Here is a 17,925-nt window from a genome sequence, read left to right on the forward strand (position 1 = left end):
CTCCAAAGCTGTTTGGTAGCCTCCACTGGACTCTCTCCAGTAGCTCCTTGTCTCTCTTGAACTGGGGAGCCCAGTACTGAACACAACACTCCAGAGATGGCCTCACCAGTATAGAGTAGAAGGGGAGGAGATGCTCCCTCGACCTGCTGGCCACACTCTTCTTAATGCACCCCAGAAGACCACTGGCCTTCTTGGCTACAAGAGCACATTGCTGGCTCATGCTTAACCTGTAGTCCTCCAGGATTCCCAGGTCCTTCTCCGTGGAGCTGCTTTCCAGCAGGTCAGCCCCTCATCTCTTCAGGCACACGCTCTCCTCTGATGCTAAGAGGGTCACCCTCAGGAACAGACATCCTCATGAACACACGTTCTCATCCTCTGCTCCTACGGCTGCCACCACACAGGCAGCCAAGTTCAACTCCTCTGTCGTGGGGTGCAGCTAAAATCTGGCATGCTGAGGCTGCACAACCTGGAGCCGGGGATTTTACACGCCCCAGCATTTCTAGCTGACCTTACAGCTGACTAACAAGATGTACCACCATCCGGATTGCCCTTGTGGAATTCATCACTGCCTGTAGGAGTCACAGGCCTGAGAAACAGTGACAAGTTTTGCTGAGCATGAGACTCAGTGTGAAGAGAAGAGAAGAAGCAAGTGAAGAGTTCTAGTCACTAGCTACCAAAAAAGGGAAACATTAGGGAACGGGTAGATTTGGCTCCCTTTTCTCATCACTTCACCAGCCACAATGCCAAGCACATGGACCACAGATAAATGGGAATTTATTCAGAACTAGAGACAGAACTCTGCTCAGCCAGTGCTGGATACTTGTCTCTGGGCTAGCTATCCAATTCCCTTCTTAGTTGACAGAAGAAAAACCTGGGCATCCCTGATCTGACCTACTCCAGACTTCTAGAGTAGGATAAGGAGAAAGAAGCACCTCTCCAGTGAGAGCAGAGCTGGGCGAGTGCTCCAGAAGCAGTGGTCTGCAAAGCAAATGCCAACATCTGGGTGAGATGACTCCCACCCAGAGCATCCAGATGGTTCACTCACTCATTTCCAACGTAAGAATTTGTGATAAAGGGAAATTCCTTTTTTTTTTTGTCATAGAATTGTTAAGGTTGGGAAAGACCTCCAAGAGCCTCATCGGGTCCAACCCAAAAAGGCTTTCCCATTGATCCCACACTTAGAAGGCATTTAACTTCTTGCTTTATTGTTACGATAGCAGTCACCAATGCCAGAGCAGCAGGGGAAGGGAGAGGGAAAGAGATGAAAAACAAATGAAATATTCCCCGTGGTGGGAGAACCTTTAACACAAACAGAAGGAGGAACAGAGCTTCTCACCTCTGAAAGGAATCCACTTCCTGTAGGAATTTTTCACACATCCCAAAAAGGGGTTCCACTCTGTAAAGAATATACCATTCCTTGCTTTAGTTTTGAATAAAGAAAACTGGACTTATGGCTACATGTAGGTGTTTTGGAATCCAGTTTAATCTGCTAAAAACTCAAAGATCTTACAATGTTATGGTCAGAAAGGTGTTCCCCACCTTTCTCTTGTTCCCCACAAGAGAAAAACTAAAAATTAATTGCCATTTCCCTCCCCACATCTATCTCTCTCCCTTTCACAAAAATAATTTGCAGAAGGCAATAATTAAGGTCCCAAAGCCACTGCTAGAAAATATTAACTTTCCACCTACAAACCAGGAAGTTAAGAGGTGAATATATCATGGATCTCCACGGCAACAAACTTGAAACAAAAGTAAACACATTAGGACACTAACCACCTTGCTCTAACTCCACCAAATAAAGTTCTAACTCTACAGCTACCCAAACCCATGTGTAACCTCAGTGACCTCGGCAGCCAAAATGAACCGCACAGAGCCTCTGGTGCTACCTACACCACATACAGACATGAGCAGCAAGTCACACAAACATCAAGTGCAGATCAGTCCAAAAAGACATTGCTTTTCTGATGCCCAAAGCCCCACAATTAACGAAGCAAACACAATCAGTGCATTCTTGAATACATGACTTTTTCTCATTTAAATAGGTCCCAAACATCAGCTCTAAGGCATCTGCAAAGTTTTTAGCCTATTTAGATGTTGCTAGCCAAGAACACTCAACACCCTAAAATGTCCTCCTAGTGATTTTGTCATATGATTTAGTATCGTGCTGCTCCGCAGCCACACCAAACTCCAAAAGGAGGTTCTGCGTGCTCAAGTCAAATGGTTATTGGCATGTTGCGATGTTTTAGGGGTCTAATTTATCCTTGCTGGTTTTTCAAACAAAGCTTGAGGAAGCTAAGCTGGCAGCTACCCCTAAGAAGGTCGTCCCACCAGGTGGTCCTTACCCTCGCGTGGTGCGCGCGGTGACGATGAGCTGCAGTGCCTTGGCCTGCAGCCTCATGTGGTGAATGATGACCACCTGCCTGCCTTCCACGCCGCTGTACATGAACTCCATCTTACACGTCTCCTCCAAGATCTGTCAGACAGACACCACAGGGGTAACAACCGTCAGACTGGGTTACACTCTTGCACAAGCATCATCACAGGATTCTGGCGTTTCTCCTCCTCCTGAGGAACCCAGGAATGCACAAGTCTCAATCTCCTGGTGAAATTCTTCATGGCATAAAGTGGCACCTAATAATAAAGGTTATCTTGATTGTATTAAAGAAACAATTCACGAAACTTGGCCTGAGATCAAGCGCTCCCTCCATTGGCAGCTGATCTTTTGATGTTGCATTTTAGCTCACCAACTCCCACTGGCTACTCTGGAATACAAAACGTGAGCAGCACAACAGAGCAACCTCAGTGGCCCTGCTCAGGTTCACATTTCTGGAGCCAGGTTTGACAAGTTGTCTTGGAAACAACTTTACATTCAACAATGCTTCAGGTACTGCAGCTGAAGATGGGAACAGCAGTGCCTGCCTCTTATTACATCTTAATTAACTGAGGACTCAAAACATCAGCATAGTTTCCCAGCACATCCATGATCTTGCTTTTACTCTAGATTTGTTTCCCGATTATTTAATAGCTTGCCTTCTCTTTTACCTTTTCTTAGGGCTTAGCTTCATTTTTCTCAGGATCAGATAATTTATACATCACAAAATCAGAGTAACTCAGGTTAGAGCTCCAGAGGTCACCTGTGCTGCTCCTCTGCTCAAAGCAGCTCTGATTACATCCAGTTACTCAGGGCCACATCAGACTGTGAACACTTCCAAGGATAGAGATTCCCCTCACCTCTCTTGGCAACCTGTCACAGTATTTCACCACCCTTAGGGTAAATTTCCCCTCCTTTATCTCTACTCAGAATTTCTCATATTCCAGTTTGTGCCCATTGTCTCTTGTCTGGAGCAGTCTGGCTCTGTCTCACTGATATCCTGTGGTGAGGTGGTGGCAGACAGCAGTAAATCTACCCTGAAGCTTCTCTTCTCCAGGCTGGACAAGGTGAATTCCCACAGCCTCTCCTTGCAGGGAACGTGCTCCAGCCCCCGACCACCTCAGTGGCCCTCTGTTGAACTTGTCCCAGTTTGTCACCATCTTCCTTCTACTGGAGAGGCCAAAACACAACACAGCCCTGCAGATGTGAGCTGCCCAGAGGGGCAGGATCACTTCCCCAGGCCTGCCATCAGCCTTCTTTACTGCCTCATGTTCAGTGTGTGGTCGACCATGATCCTCATGTGGAACATCACGAGGAACATCAGCCCAGTTCCCCAGCCTGAGCAGCAGCCATGTCCTCCAGCATATCACCTGGCTCCTCACTCTGGAGAAGCCTTATCACCACCCACTTATTCAGCCAGAATCCTGCCAGACTGATGAAAAGGAAACAACGGGAGACTCAATAAGGGCTTTGCTGAAGTTAAGAGATGTGACATTCACTGCCCTCCCCTTGTTCACAGCACCAGTCCCCTCATCACACAGAGCAACAGTGTTGGTCAGGCACAATTTGTCCTTGGGAAATGGATTTTGGCTGTTCCTTCACTTGTTTAGAAAAGGCTTTTTAAGAGGACTGGGTCCATAACATTCCCCAGGACTGAGGTGAGGCCAAGCAGCCCACAGTTTTCTGGATCTTCTTTCTTGCTGCTCTGGAAGAGGGGTGCAACGTTTGCCCTTTTACAGTCGTCATGAACCTCCACCACCCACCACTCATCTGCAAATGAGAGAAGTTACTCCACTTTGGGGAACTCAGATTTACTGGGACAGACTACAGCAGTGGAAGGTCAGAAGCACATTACTGTTGCATGGCCAAGGAAGGGCTTGCACCTGAGGACTTGCCTCCAGGCAGACCCAGCTGCTTCCACCTCACCTGTTTTGCTGCAGCAGATGCCAACGCATTCTGCTTCAGGTACAGAGGAGCTGCCACGTTCCACAGCTTCTCCTGCAGGGCCTACAGAAGAGAACCATGAAATAATAAACACCCAGTTCAGCCTAAACATTAGAACCCTGCAGCAGAGGGGCTTGGGAGCAGGGCAGAGGCCCCGTCTCTCGGCTGGATGCCACCAGCTTGGTTGAAAAAAGGAAGCCAATGTTTTCTTTTGTGCTTTTAAATACAACATGGGTAACCAAGGCCTAGAATTGCTCTATAAACACACAGAGATACCTCTACAACTATAAAGTATAAAACAGAAGATGAGAATAATAGTAACAAAGCCATGAATTAGAGATTGGCTGAGCCAAACTCCGAAGTACTTTTTCAGGAGAACTTTATGCAGAATGAAGTCACCTATTAGAAAAACAGGAGCTCACAGTGTTATCACTTCCTGGAGACCAAGATCAGGGCAATCTCTGATTGCAAGCAAAAAGTGGAAACACTAAGAACTGTTCCCAGAAACACACCGACACACTTGTATTTCTGAACTTTCCTGTCAACAGTCTCCATCCACCCAGCCAAAGATCCGGGAGTTGCTAAGAATATTGAGTGTAAAAATCAGCTACTGATATTTGTATTTGAAAAAAATACCAAAACCAAACCAAACCTACCTTGCTTTTTGATCTATGTTATAAAAATTAAGAAAGCTTGACTAGATGTTTGGCAAGAGCAGTTATGACATTTGGGTTCCCTCTGTTGTATCAGAATTTCTAGTTGTACGATATTAGGAGTTCCTTTTCATTTCTGTGGTGTTACTGACTCCTCTGCACCACTGATGCATTGACTGTTCTACAGTCTGAGCCAAGAATGGCTGATGCAGCTTTAACCCCCTGTGTTTCTTCCACACAGAGCACTCCTCTTTGCCAGACACACAAACCATTTGGCTCGCTCCACTCAAATCCTGGAGAAGCGCAACAAAGCCACCTCTAAATGCTGGTCCTCTGCCTGGAGAGCACATCTTGCTTTGGCTAAAGTTTTGGATTTAGCTAGGACTGTACTGAGCTGTAACACTGCTCATCTAAAGTACCTTCTCTGGTCGACAAATGCATTCAGAGGATTTGAGGGCTGCCATGAGACACACTCACTGGCAGCTACGTGTTTAGCAAAGAATGTGAAATTCCTTCTTGGTTTTATGTCACAAAGCTTTTCCTGAGTCCCTTCTGGAAACCTGTGTGGTTCCTTGCTGTAGTTCTTGCTTTGCGGGTGTGTAAGTTACACTCAAACACTGAAAGAATGGCAGGAGACTAACTTCATAGAATGTTTTGGGTTGAAGGGACCTTTCAAGGTCATCCAGTCCAACCCCCTGTACTGAGCAGGGACATCTGCAACTAGAGCATGTTGCTCAGAGCTCCATCCAACCCCGGCCAACCTCACCTGGAATGGTTCCAGGGACAGAACATTAACTATCTCTTCAGGCAACCTGGGCCAGGGTCTTACCTTCCACTTAAATACTACTGCCAGCAGCTGATGGGTTGCTGCTGTGGTGTCCATGTCACCACTTTATCTGCTGATACCAAATAGATAGACCATTTCATAGAATCCTAGAATGGTTTGGGTTGGAGGTAACCTTAAAGATCATCTACTTCCAACCCCCTGCCATGGGTAAGGACACCTCCCACTAGAGCAGGATGCTCAAAGCTCCATCCAACCTGGTCCTGAACATTTCCAGGTATGGAGGATTTACCACCTCTCTGGACAACCTGTTCCAGTGCCTCACCACCTTCACAGTGAAGAATTTCGTCATTGTATCCAATCTAAATCTCCCCTCTTTCAGTCTGAAACTGTTACCCCTCATCCTATCCCTACGCTCCCCGATAAACTGTCCCTCTCCATCTTTCCTGTAGGCCCCTTTAAACACTGTAAAATAAAGCCCAACTGATACTTTGTTCAATCAAGTCTAAAGAATTTCATTGGCATCAAAAAAACTGTCTACAAAAACTCCACTTCTAGCAGCAGTTTAGCAACAAGCATTCCAGTGGCTACTAGCAGAGAAAAGTTACTCTTGCAACATAGAATTCTATAGAACAAAATTAGTTCCTGTTCACAGCAAGAAGCTGATGGGTTGCTGCTGTGGTGTCCATGTCACCACTTTATCTGCTGATACCAAACAGATAGACCTTTTCATAGAATCCTAGAATGGTTTGGGTTGGAGGTAACCTTAAAGATCATCTACTTCCAACCCCCTGCCATGGGTAAGGACACCTCCCACTAGAGCAGGATGCTCAAAGCTCCATCCAACCTGGTCCTCAACATTTCCAGGTATGGAGGATTTACCACCTCTCTGGACAACCTGTTCCAGTGCCTCACCACCTTCACAGTGAAGAATTTCGTCATTGTATCCAATCTAAATCTCCCCTCTTTCAGTCTGAAACTGTTACCCCTCATCCTATCCCTACGTTCCCCGATAAACCGTCCCTCTCCATCTTTCCTGTAGGCCCCTTTAAACACTGTAAAATAAAGCCCAACTGATACTTTGCTCAATCAAGTCTAAAGAATTTCATTGGCATCAAAAAAACTGTCTACAAAAACTCCACTTCTAGCAGCAGTTTAGCAACAAGCATTCCAGTGGCTACTAGCAGAGAAAAGTTACTCTTGCAACATAGAATTCTATAGAACAGTTGCCTCCATTGGGATTTCTGTCAGAAAATTAACTCTGCACTGGCAAAATGCATATGAATCAACATAAGCTGTAGGTACAACAGCAGTGATCTGCACTGGTGTGCTCCCTGGCAAAGCTACTGCATGAATTGTTTGCCACAGCAGGGAAGTAGGAGTATCAGAAACCTTTGGAACCTGCCCTTTCATCATACAGCAGTTTTCAGCATGAACATCAAAACATGGAAGTGCATCATTCTGATGGACTGGAGGTGACTTTGAAGAACAACCCAAAACCCAGAGGTAAAGTCAAACCTTGATGAGCAGCAGCTGACACTGAAGGTAAGTTGCAGTGAAATCTGCCATTCCTGCCAGTTCTGACTGCAATTCTCCAAGCCTCTGAAGATCACTGAAGCATGTGGGGGGGAAAAAAAGAAAAAGGGAAAAACGATGTTCAGACAGCAGGCAGGTTCATATAAATTCACTCAGAAGGCAGCAACAATGAAGCGAACTATTCCTGCATCTTGCTTTTTCTTATCCTTAGAATAAGGACCTGGAGGAGTAGCAGAACGTGCAGCAGAGAACAGCTTGCACCTTGGGATGTGGCATCTCCTTTCTTCCTGAGGCTGACAGGAGCACAGCCATGGAAGCAGAAAGTCTGTCCAGCCCCATTACTCAGTAGCCCTATAGGAACCACACAGTGTAGGAGTTCCAGGTTTAACTCAAACCACACTTGTACAACACCTACCCACCCCTTTGTGTTACACTGCTGGGAAATCTTACCACCCATGGTGGTGAAGCAAGGTTGTTTGGAATGTGCCAGGGTCACCCAACCAAGTCTACCTGAAATAGAGCTGCCTTCTAAACCAGGCTGAAACGTGAGGGGTGGCATCTGCCCAGCTTGCTGTGGCGTGTTGTCTGCTCTAAGTACGTCTTGTAAATCATAGAGCAACAGAAGTAGTTTATAACTTGAGGAAAAAAGAGTTAATGGAGCCTAAAAACTCTTCAGTTCTCTACTCTTAGATGTGTTTTAAAATCAAAAGGATGTAATAAGAAAACAAAACTCATTTTCTGTTAGAATTGAAACTAGATTTCATGATGTGGATGCAATACATCTCTGTTCTTCCCTGCATTTCATTTTGATCCAAAATCTACTAAAATTGCCACTCTACTTCCATGTTTCCTACTGCATTACTAAGAGCATTTTTTTTTCTTCAGATGACCCTTTCCTTTTGTTTATTTTAGATTTATCTTTGCATTTATGATGCAGTTCTGAAACTTTGGCTCTGTCAAACCAGAAGGTTGTCGAGTGCTGACACATTCCAAAAAAATCTGTGAGATTATCTCTATAATTTGCAGCCAAAAAAATAACCTCTCCCAGGCAGAGGAGCTGTGCCTTCCTTCAACTGAACAACAACAGAGCCAGCCTGAGACTTACTCTGCGACTCCACCTGCTCTTCATCCAGCCAGAGAGAAGAGGAGGCTCATAGGTCCTGAATTCCCAAGTCCCACTTAATGCCTCACAACACCCTAACAGGGAACAGGATCTCATCCCTCAGCTAACAGCTAGGCAGATTCCATTTCCCAGCCTTCTGCAGTTCCCAGCTCCACTCATTCCATTTCCTTACAAATCCTAAACAGATTTCAACATCTCTGCAAGACAGAAAAAATCCCTGTTGTATAGATGGAGACACTAAACCACAGAGCACCATTTGCTAAAGAGCCTGTCTTGCAGTTCCTGCTGCAGAGCCTGGGGGAAGAGCATCAGCCTTGAGAGCGGTTGGGAATATAAGTCCCAAGCAGACACCAGCTCCACGAGGTCTGCACCACTTCCCCTGGTGACAATAATGACAAAGGAGGAGGAAGTTATGTCCCACCACCCACTGCTGTGAGCATCTTCCATCCCTCTCCTCTCAGCAACCAAATTGTTGGTGCGGGAAATTTGCCCTCTGCAAAATAACTGTTAACACTTATTTAGGTTTTGCCTTCAATCCTCCCTTCTCTTAGGGGTAGAAAATAGCAGCTGGTTTAGTGCAGTTCCTGGGTGGTGATCCCAGCAGGAAAAAAGCCAAGCCAATGATTTCCATCAGCCCCAAAGCTTTACTGTCCTGTACTGCATATAATTTACACATTCAGCCATCTCCAGTACAATTCCTACACTCAAAATCAAAACCATTCATGGCTTGTGAAGTTTCTAGATCTTCACCATGCCTCTAAGATGCTGTATATGCTGACAAAAAACTACCTGTTCCAAGGGTTTAATGCATTAAATACTTTGAGACTAATGTTTTAGGCTGCACACAGTAGCTTCAAGCAGCTGAACAGAAATGATAGTTTTCACAGTCGGGTTTTTGGTGAGGAGCACACAGTTTATTCACCACTGCAGGTGGCTGTGAAAGTAATTTACAGCTATACGTACAGAAAAAGCAGCTATTTAGGGAGAAGGAAAAGAATAGGGTTTTTTTGTAAGGCCACATTCCAAACAAAGCATTTCAGATTGTTTTTCCAGCTCTCAAAATAAGGCTCTTTTCCCTTTTCCAAGCAAAGGGATTGCACAGAAAGGATCCTTTACATGTGTTTTGTGTGAATCAGTCTAGAGATGAAATGGAAGAGAAGCCATAGCGCAGAAGCTACACACAGAAGCCACAGCACACTCCCTTATCCATGCAACAGCAGACAGCAACACACAATAATACTGTCTGCTCAGCATCTCTGATTTTCAAAGAAGAATGCCAAAGTCCTTCCTAAGTGGGATTGGTGCTAAGAACCCAACATGGCACCAGAAGCAGGTCCTCTCCTGCTGACAGGACTAGGAAAATGGAAGAGTAGAGGGGACAATCTCTCTCCCCCATAAAAAGAAAACAAAAAACCTCGTGCACGTACATTAAAAACAGTATGATCAAAATGAAGGACTTGTACCTGGACAAAGAACTAAGAATGGCACACGTGGCTGTCATCCATGAAAAAAAGTGTATTTCCAAGAAAAGCATCCTTCCCTGACTCTTAACCACGCTCTGACAAGATGTCCCCAACTGTTCATTCAGTGGGACGGAACCAGAGCCGAGTCCACCAGTTTTATTTCAAGCAGGCTGGGAATGTGTCCTATCACAACGTTATCTAGAATAAGGCTCAGGCCAAGTGCCCAGTGGCAAAGTACAACTCTGACATTCAGAACCAAAGCACCTGCTTGAGAGAAAGGGGGAATCCTAACCCGCCTTCCAGGGCCAGGCCAGCTCGCAGCCTTACCGGATGGTGAACTCCAGCAGCTCCTGTATGCCCTGCGGGTCCAGGTGCTGCAGGTTGTAAACCCTCTCCAGGCTCTGGTGCAAGAACTGCTGGGAAGGATCTTCATGTGGCGTGATACTGGGAGAGACAGGGGGGGACACCAGCTTTCTTCCTGGCAACTAAGCAAGAAGAAACACGTGCATACAGGAGAGTCTCACGCAAGTGACAACGTTGTACAATGTTGCTGTATTGTTTAGTAACTACAGACTGAGAGCTCCAGTTCATTTCTCAAATTCGGAATTTATACTGAGCCTTTCAGGTTTGTATCTGTTAGTTAATACTCTCCATTTTATAACACACTGGCAGCTAGAGATCTTCAGGTTAAATTTCAACATCCGTCTGAGGGAAACATCCTCCTCATGTAATAACCATGACACTGTGAACTCAAAGGAAGTCCAAGACCACACAAAGCACGATTCATTTTATGAGACACAGTAGGACTTACAACCAACTTTAATCCCACCTGTACTTCCACAAAGGAAAAACAGGCTTCAAAGCAGCAGGGAACACATTTCACCCATGAGTAAACCATTTATGTAGGTAGGACACAAGTCATAAAAGCTCCTCTTCCCCACACAGTCAGAGCTACAGAAAGCTCCCAGGAATCCTGCCCTCCCAGTATTCTTTCCTAACCAGCAAAACATGTGCTAGTCTCACTCGAGAGCACTGATGTTATTATGCTCATCAAAATATTACAAAATCCATACGATAACAATTTAATATTTGTCTCTCTTTACTTAACATACATTTAAATATTCACGTGCTTGGGAGAAAATCAGGATCAAAGTGTCACCCACCGACAGACACAGAAGAGAGCAGCAATGCTGATAACAGAGTGGCAAAGTGCAAACCAAGCTGGTTGAACTTACTCTCAGTGGAGGGACCAGGTGAGAGAGGCTGTCCCGCAGGTAGGCGTAGTGCCTGAACGTATGATCCGAGAACAGGGCCGGCATTGTGGGGCAGCTCTTCGCAGCATTAAAAATCAGAACCAGCACTGCAATGTCTGTGGAAGTGATTGTTAAAGAAAAATAAACAACGGCAAGAAGAGCTCCTTGGGGATGGCAAGTTAGGGAGTTCTTTGTAATTGGAGAATGCTGAACATAACCCAAAGAGGCTGAGCAGAAGACTGTACAAAGCACAAACACTGCAGGATGGGCCATACTGGAGGAAGGACGTTCCTGCCAACGTGGGATGGCTCAGAGGAGACAGGGATTACAAATGCAGGACATGCTCATTAGGTGGAGTTTCACTCTTCCTCAAAGCTTACACCGTGCTTACCAGCTTGGTGCCCAGATACTATTTTAAATTAAACATTTGCCTCTGAGATTATGAAAATAGCTGCATTTCCTATGATGCCCTGAAAAACAACCTTCTTACCCAGACTTAAGACAAACTAAAGAATCAAACACGGGAAGGTAATTCTGGAATAGGAAAAAAAAAAAAACCACACATTTTCACAGTCCAAGAGCCAGAGGGACAGAGAGGGCAGCTAAAGGCTTCAGTCAGTTAGCCCAAAGGCTGGGGCACTCACCTGCAACAAGGTGACTTGAAGTGTAAGATCTTTAGCAGAGATCTTAAAAGTATCACTTAAAAGTATCAAAAACCTTACAACCACCTGGGCTCTCATTTGCATGGGCAAGAACCAGGTTCAGCCACAGAAGGGACTGAACCCACCTCTCTCACCTCCTGAAAGAGCTTCTGCATTCATGGGCTGCCAAGCTCCTACTTAAAAAAACAATTTCTCCTCTTTGCCCAAAATTCTTTCCGCATTCTCAGCTCAAGCTATTCAACTAAGCTGACTGAAATTTGCCAAGTGATTTAAATGAAACAAAATCATGTTTGTAACTAACAGTTTAGACTGGAAACATACCCTTTGGGTCTACCTTGTAGTTTCTAGCCCTCAGGCCCATCGTTCACAAAATTTAGCTCCATAAAATCTGGCAGCAGGTTACTTCCAGAACATTGTCCCAAATAATAGTCTTTGTCTTGGGGCAGGAAGGTGCATTGGGCTAAGTAACAGCTTTTTCCCCCCATGCAAGGTTCCTTCAATTCTCAACTCATAGGACAGATTTCCTCAAATTATTAGTCAGCTATCTGATCAGGGATTAAACTTTCCCTCTACCTGATTCTAGCCTTATTCAGTTCTCACAAGGTATTTATTTAATCTGCATAGCAGTTCTAGCTGATGGCCTATGACTGGTGAGAGAAATAAAGAGTAGCTTCACAGAGAAGAGAGTTGCTCCAGTCCACCATCTCTCAGCATGCATCAGAAATAACACATTCTGCAATCGCACAGAAGGGAAGCAAGGAGAATGAACAATGGGAAAATGGTATTTTGCATTTCCAAGGCATCTCCTGTTGTTAAGGATAATGGTATCACAATAATAGTCTGTATTTTAAAGCACTGGAAGAGCTAACATTCATATAAGGATTGCTGGGTTTGAATTATTTTGAGAAGATGACAAATTGATAGCACTTTGGGGATTCAGGCACTGCTGCACTAAGGAATGGTGCTGTTCTATACACTGCACAACACTGAGGGTAGCACAAGTTTCACCTGAAAAGAAAACAGACAAGTAAAACTGCTCTTCTTATTTAAAAGCTAAAGCATCTTCAAAATTAGTGCAAACTAGACAAATGTTTTCACATCAAAAGACCCACCTGCAAAGCCTAAACCTTGATAAATTCCTTGACAAACAGACTATTCATCTCAGCATTAAAAAAGGCCAATTTTACCACACTGGTATTTATGAAGATGGTTTCAGCTAACAGTTATTCCATCACTTGCTGAGTAATAAAACTAAGCAGCAAAGAGATTCAGAAATAGCTACAGGATTGTCTGCTACAGTTTGAAACGCTTTAACAAATGTGAGTATCAGGAAAATATGGATAAAATTTATTACAGTCAGAAAGATCAACTGGCTTCATGAAAAAAGATACAGGCTGGATCATCCATGTCTGGTTCTGGAGTGTCAAAGAACGGGTGTGTGCTCAGCAGCTCTGGGACCAATGGAAGCACCAAAGTGGGATGCCTGCTTCCCAAAAACTTCAAGCATCTGAAGATACACAGATTGAAAGATTTCTTAGTGAACATGTACATTGCAAAATACAATATTCTAAGGCATTGCTTCTTTATGTTGTAGCAGCACTTTGAGATACTGATCAGTGTCAAAACCCTATTGTCCAAGCCTACTGTCTCTTCACAACTGGGTATTTGCATTAATATTTGATGGGATCCAAGAAAACACAGGACAGCTTGAAAAAACAAGCAGTAATAAAAAAATTTTATTTAAACTGCCCAAGAAATACTAACACCTGGAGCCATATAACCCAGGAAAAGCTTTTATTCTAAATGCTAACAAATGAGTGTATTCTTTTCTTGAGAAATAAAGGAGAGAGGAGGTAAAAACCCAACCAAATAACAAAACCCCAAGACCGCCAAACTCCACAACCAATATAAGAGTACACTGGAAAATAAAACAGACTAAAAGAAGTGTTTCGTATAATACCCAAGAATTCCACCTCAAACCATGTGTGCTGGTGCATCACTTCCTTTGTTGCTTCCATTAAACAACTGAAAAATCTCCACAAAAATGATCATTATTTTAACTCAGACAGAAAAAGTTCCTCCAACAGCACAAAGCCACATAGTGAATCCACTTGTCATGACTGATATCATCATCTGCTGGGAAATATTACTATTTAATGCAGTGTCAAGTAAGTACAAAACATTAGTTGTGTAGAAGAGATGAGGTTTTAAAGCTGAAGGTTGAATTTGTCATTTCTGGGAATGCTTTGAGTGCTTTTAATAGAAGGCTATCTCCAGGAGCTGTCGTCAGTTCTGGATTCCCAGTACAAGTACTGACAAGCAAGAACAACACCGAATTTCTACATCAGCCATAAATAGGTACAGTGCTTAGTAAAGCAACTATTCCAAATATTTATAGAGTAACAGGACTGTATACCTGCAATACCCGTTACCTCCTCAGCTAGCTCAGTATTTCCCTAGTGCCCCATGACTAAAAAGAGTAGGAAAATAAGGAGACACAAGAGACACTCACTTCCATATGGACTCTCTGTCTGTGGGATACTTGGTTAAGTTTTTCAGCAGCTCCACCAGTGCAAGATGGATGCCTTCTTTAGTGGAGACATTGGTGCAGCACAGCAGCTCATGAAGTGCTTCCCGAATGTCCCTTGAAGAATCCTAGGAAAAAAAAAACACCCCAACCCAGTCAAGCTTTGAGTGTGAAAAGAGGTCCTGTTCCTCAGCTGAATTAGTACTAGAGGCAGCTGGCAAACAGGGCATGTTCCTAGTTGTCTTAGCTAAGGACGGATGAAGTGACAGACCAGGCAACTGCTGCAGGGTCTCCTGCTGGTCTCATTTACTGGAATGAATGGGAATGGCCTCACCACTCACCTCCTCCAGCAGAGCAAGAATCACTGTTTGGGTGATGTACCCTTAGGCATACCCTGGGTAACTCAGCAAAACAATCACCAAAGATGGTTTTGTTGTCTTTGGAGAAGCCTTTTCATCGTTCCACGAGCCTTTAACCCCATCACCAGCCTCCAGAGGTTTGTGTGAGCACTGAGGACGGTCAGTGGCTGCACAGACTAGATTAACAGTGATCACCTACAGGATAAAGGAACTTGACCTAGCTACAGGTGTATAGATGGACCATAAAAAGACACACACAGAAGTCCAGTCAGGAATTTTGTTATGATCATATGGGATCCCTAATGTACCACTTCTAAAGTCACACTGCACCCGTTTTATTCTTTTAGGCCAGGGTGATGTTGTGCAGAGGACCTTATGCAACATCCAAGCAGTATTTTTAGAAGTGCTGTGGTGAAATACTGAGCTCTGAACCCCGAGCCCCCGAATTAAGGTTGACATATGGGTGATTCCCACAGCCCTTCACAAAGAGGTGGTGAGTTTGCCTTATAGCTTCCCCCCAGGGTGCAGCCGGCCCTGCAGGGAGAGCCATAAGGGAAATGAGCCCCAGGGGTCCTGCATTGAGTTGACAAAGGTCAGGTGTCTGCTTGGGGATAAAAGCTGGGACCACCTGCAGGGAGTCAGGAGAGTCTGTCTGTGGAGTGCACTCCCCAGAGCTTCCTGGTTCAGGGAAGACCTCCTGACTCTCCCTGGAGCTGGGTCCTGGTTTGATTAGACCTTTGTGAACACGGGCTGATCGGGTGAGAGTCGCCATGTGGGCACCTTTTTTCATATATGTTCAGCTTGCTGGTCTGGCTGTTTCCCATGTCAACTGTGGGCAACCTCGGGTCTCTGTTTGTACCACCTGTTGTGGGCCGAGTCACGTCTTTTGTGGGATTGTTGGGGGTGGCATCAATTATGTACCAGCTGATTGACTTGTTTGTACCCCCAGTGATCATTCATGCAATGTCCTTCTTGTCTACAATACAGTCTGTGTATTGGTTCAGCTTCCTGCTGGTGCTATCATTTTTGTTGGGCCTGGTCATTGGCAGAACACGTGGCTGAACTCCAGCTTAATTAATTGCCCTCCTTCAGCCAAAACCCACCTTGCTGTTCCATATCAATGTATTATACTTCTTTCCTCTCAGCATTTGTGGGGCACTGCAGAATAGAACGTGGAAATTTGACAGGACACAAGAACTGCATGTGTTTCAGTAGTGGATTTTTTTTTTTTAAATTATAGCTCACTACGTATCAGTATCTTGTCCATCACTGCCTTGAACAGAAAGAGCTGACCTCTTTCTCAGGGCTCTCAAATGATGGCCAACACACACAAATGATCAAAGGAGGAAAGCACAGCAGGGATGCTCAGCCTTCCTAATTTTGGTAGTGGAAGGCAGACTGACCAGAAGAGAAGATATGCTGCAAGGACTGGAATGAAATTACCATGGACATAAAATACTGAAGGCAAGTTATAAAGGGACAGAGAAAAGCAAAACTCAACCAAAATGGAGACCAAGGAAGACAGGGAAAGCAGAATCCAAAGCCTGCTCAGAAAAGGAAGGAGTAGCTGGTAGAGTTATTCAGATAAAGTCAAAGTGATGGGGTGAAAACAGAAGATATCCCTGCACCCAACTGTTCCAGATTTACACTCTTGGCACAAGTTTAGGCATCAAAGTTAATGTCATTTTCCCATATCCTTTATTTTGGTACTGGAAGATGGATATTACAGAAAGCAAGGAAGTGTCTTTCAGAATCAGAAAAACACAGTAAATAGTGAGTAATTCTCAGACTTTAGCTGTCCCAGTACCTGATAATAATTATGATGATATAAACCACAATACATGTAGGATTTAGCATACACAGTAGGTCAGCACAGAAGCCTAAGACAGAACCCCAGTTTAACTAGGACACTTTGATATACTTTGATGTACACGTCTGCAGCCTAAAAAAATGTAAATCAACCTCATAAAAATGTGAGGCACCTAAACCTCACTGCTGCATTTCCAAATTCAGATCATATTCCACAGCACTCGTCACAGACTGATAAAACAGGTTTGTTAGTTTGCTTCTTCCTGGGGCACAACTGCAGGAAGCCACTGTTGCCCTGGGTCAAGCAAACAACAGGTGAAAAGACAGAAACAGCAGATTTCACAGAAGAATCAGAAACTTGCCTACCACATGTAGCAGAATCAAAAAACCACACCTCGCAGGCTACAGCTCAACAAATAAATCAGGTCTGAGGGGAGGCAGTTTGGCACAGGACTGTTCATATAGTCAAAATCTCTTCCCCTTGCCAGACCAACCCTATCAACCAGGAGCAGCAGCTGACTCATGCTGTCCCCTGGATCCTGGCTGAGCACCACCTGGGAGGATGCTGGTTGGGATACTGCAGAGTATGCCAACCAGCGTGCTGATCGGTCAGAAGAGAGATCTCAGGCCCATTCCCTGGCTCTGTGTGGTGAGCAAAGGTGTAGCCAGAACAGCTGAACCAAGAAAATGGAAAGAAAATGAAATTGTATCCAACAGGAACTGCTGGACCCAAAAACGAGACAGAAGGAGCCACACGGGGCAACAGCACACTCATCAAGGGAGAGTTTTTATCTGGAATTCATCTGTTGTTGGGTGACCTGGTGGAGTGGGTCAGGAGAAGGCCACATTAATGATGTGAAGGCTGGAACCCCTCTGCTGGGAGGCTAGCATGAGAGAGTTGGGCTTGTTCAGCCTGGAGAAGAGAAGGCTCCACAGGGACCTTACTGTAGCCTTCAAGTACTTAAAAGGGGCCTCCAGAAAAGGTAAGCAGGGACTTTTTGTGAGGGGTTGTAGCGACAGGTTATGGAATGATGGTTTCAACTGAAAGAGGTGAGATTTAGATTAGATACAAGGAAGAAATTCTTCACTGTGAAGGTGGTGAGGCACTGGAACAGGTTGCCCAGAGAGGTGGTAGATCCTCCATCCCTGGAAATGTTCAAGACCAGGCTGGATGGAGCTTTGAGCAACCTGCTCTAGTGGGAGGTGTCCCTGCCTGAGGCAGAGGGGGTTGGAACTAGATGACCTTTGAAGATCCTTTCCAACCCAAACAGCTCTACGATTCTATTTCAAAATTATTCTGTTGTCCTGGAGATTACAAGCCTCAGGAGCCTTTAGGGGTATTTGAAGAAGAGGAAAGAAAACAACAACAGAAGTGGACAGCTTCATAGGAGAGGGTGGTGCTGATTAGCATTATGTGATTAGAACGCCTCAAAGCAAGCAG

The 17,925-nt window shown here is 44.8% G+C and overlaps 1 protein-coding gene across 1 annotated transcript in view; it reads right to left on the reverse strand.

The window, feature by feature from the left end:
* Positions 1 to 17,925, reverse strand: part of INTS4 (integrator complex subunit 4) — a gene marked incomplete at its 5' end in the record, with an annotated part of 37,367 nt that overhangs the window by 5,375 nt on the left and 14,067 nt on the right. The window contains 8 exons of the mRNA XM_008937079.1: positions 1,337 to 1,396; positions 2,343 to 2,473; positions 4,298 to 4,378; positions 7,271 to 7,364; positions 10,202 to 10,359; positions 11,110 to 11,243; positions 13,181 to 13,296; positions 14,302 to 14,444. Of these exons, the coding sequence (XP_008935327.1) occupies positions 1,337 to 1,396; positions 2,343 to 2,473; positions 4,298 to 4,378; positions 7,271 to 7,364; positions 10,202 to 10,359; positions 11,110 to 11,243; positions 13,181 to 13,296; positions 14,302 to 14,444 (917 nt within the window). The remainder of the gene's footprint in view (positions 1 to 1,336; positions 1,397 to 2,342; positions 2,474 to 4,297; positions 4,379 to 7,270; positions 7,365 to 10,201; positions 10,360 to 11,109; positions 11,244 to 13,180; positions 13,297 to 14,301; positions 14,445 to 17,925) is intronic.

The sequence above is a fragment of the Merops nubicus genome, unplaced genomic scaffold (genome assembly GCF_000691845.1).
Source record: "Merops nubicus isolate BGI_N331 unplaced genomic scaffold, ASM69184v1 scaffold12120, whole genome shotgun sequence".
Taxonomy (NCBI): domain Eukaryota; kingdom Metazoa; phylum Chordata; class Aves; order Coraciiformes; family Meropidae; genus Merops; species Merops nubicus.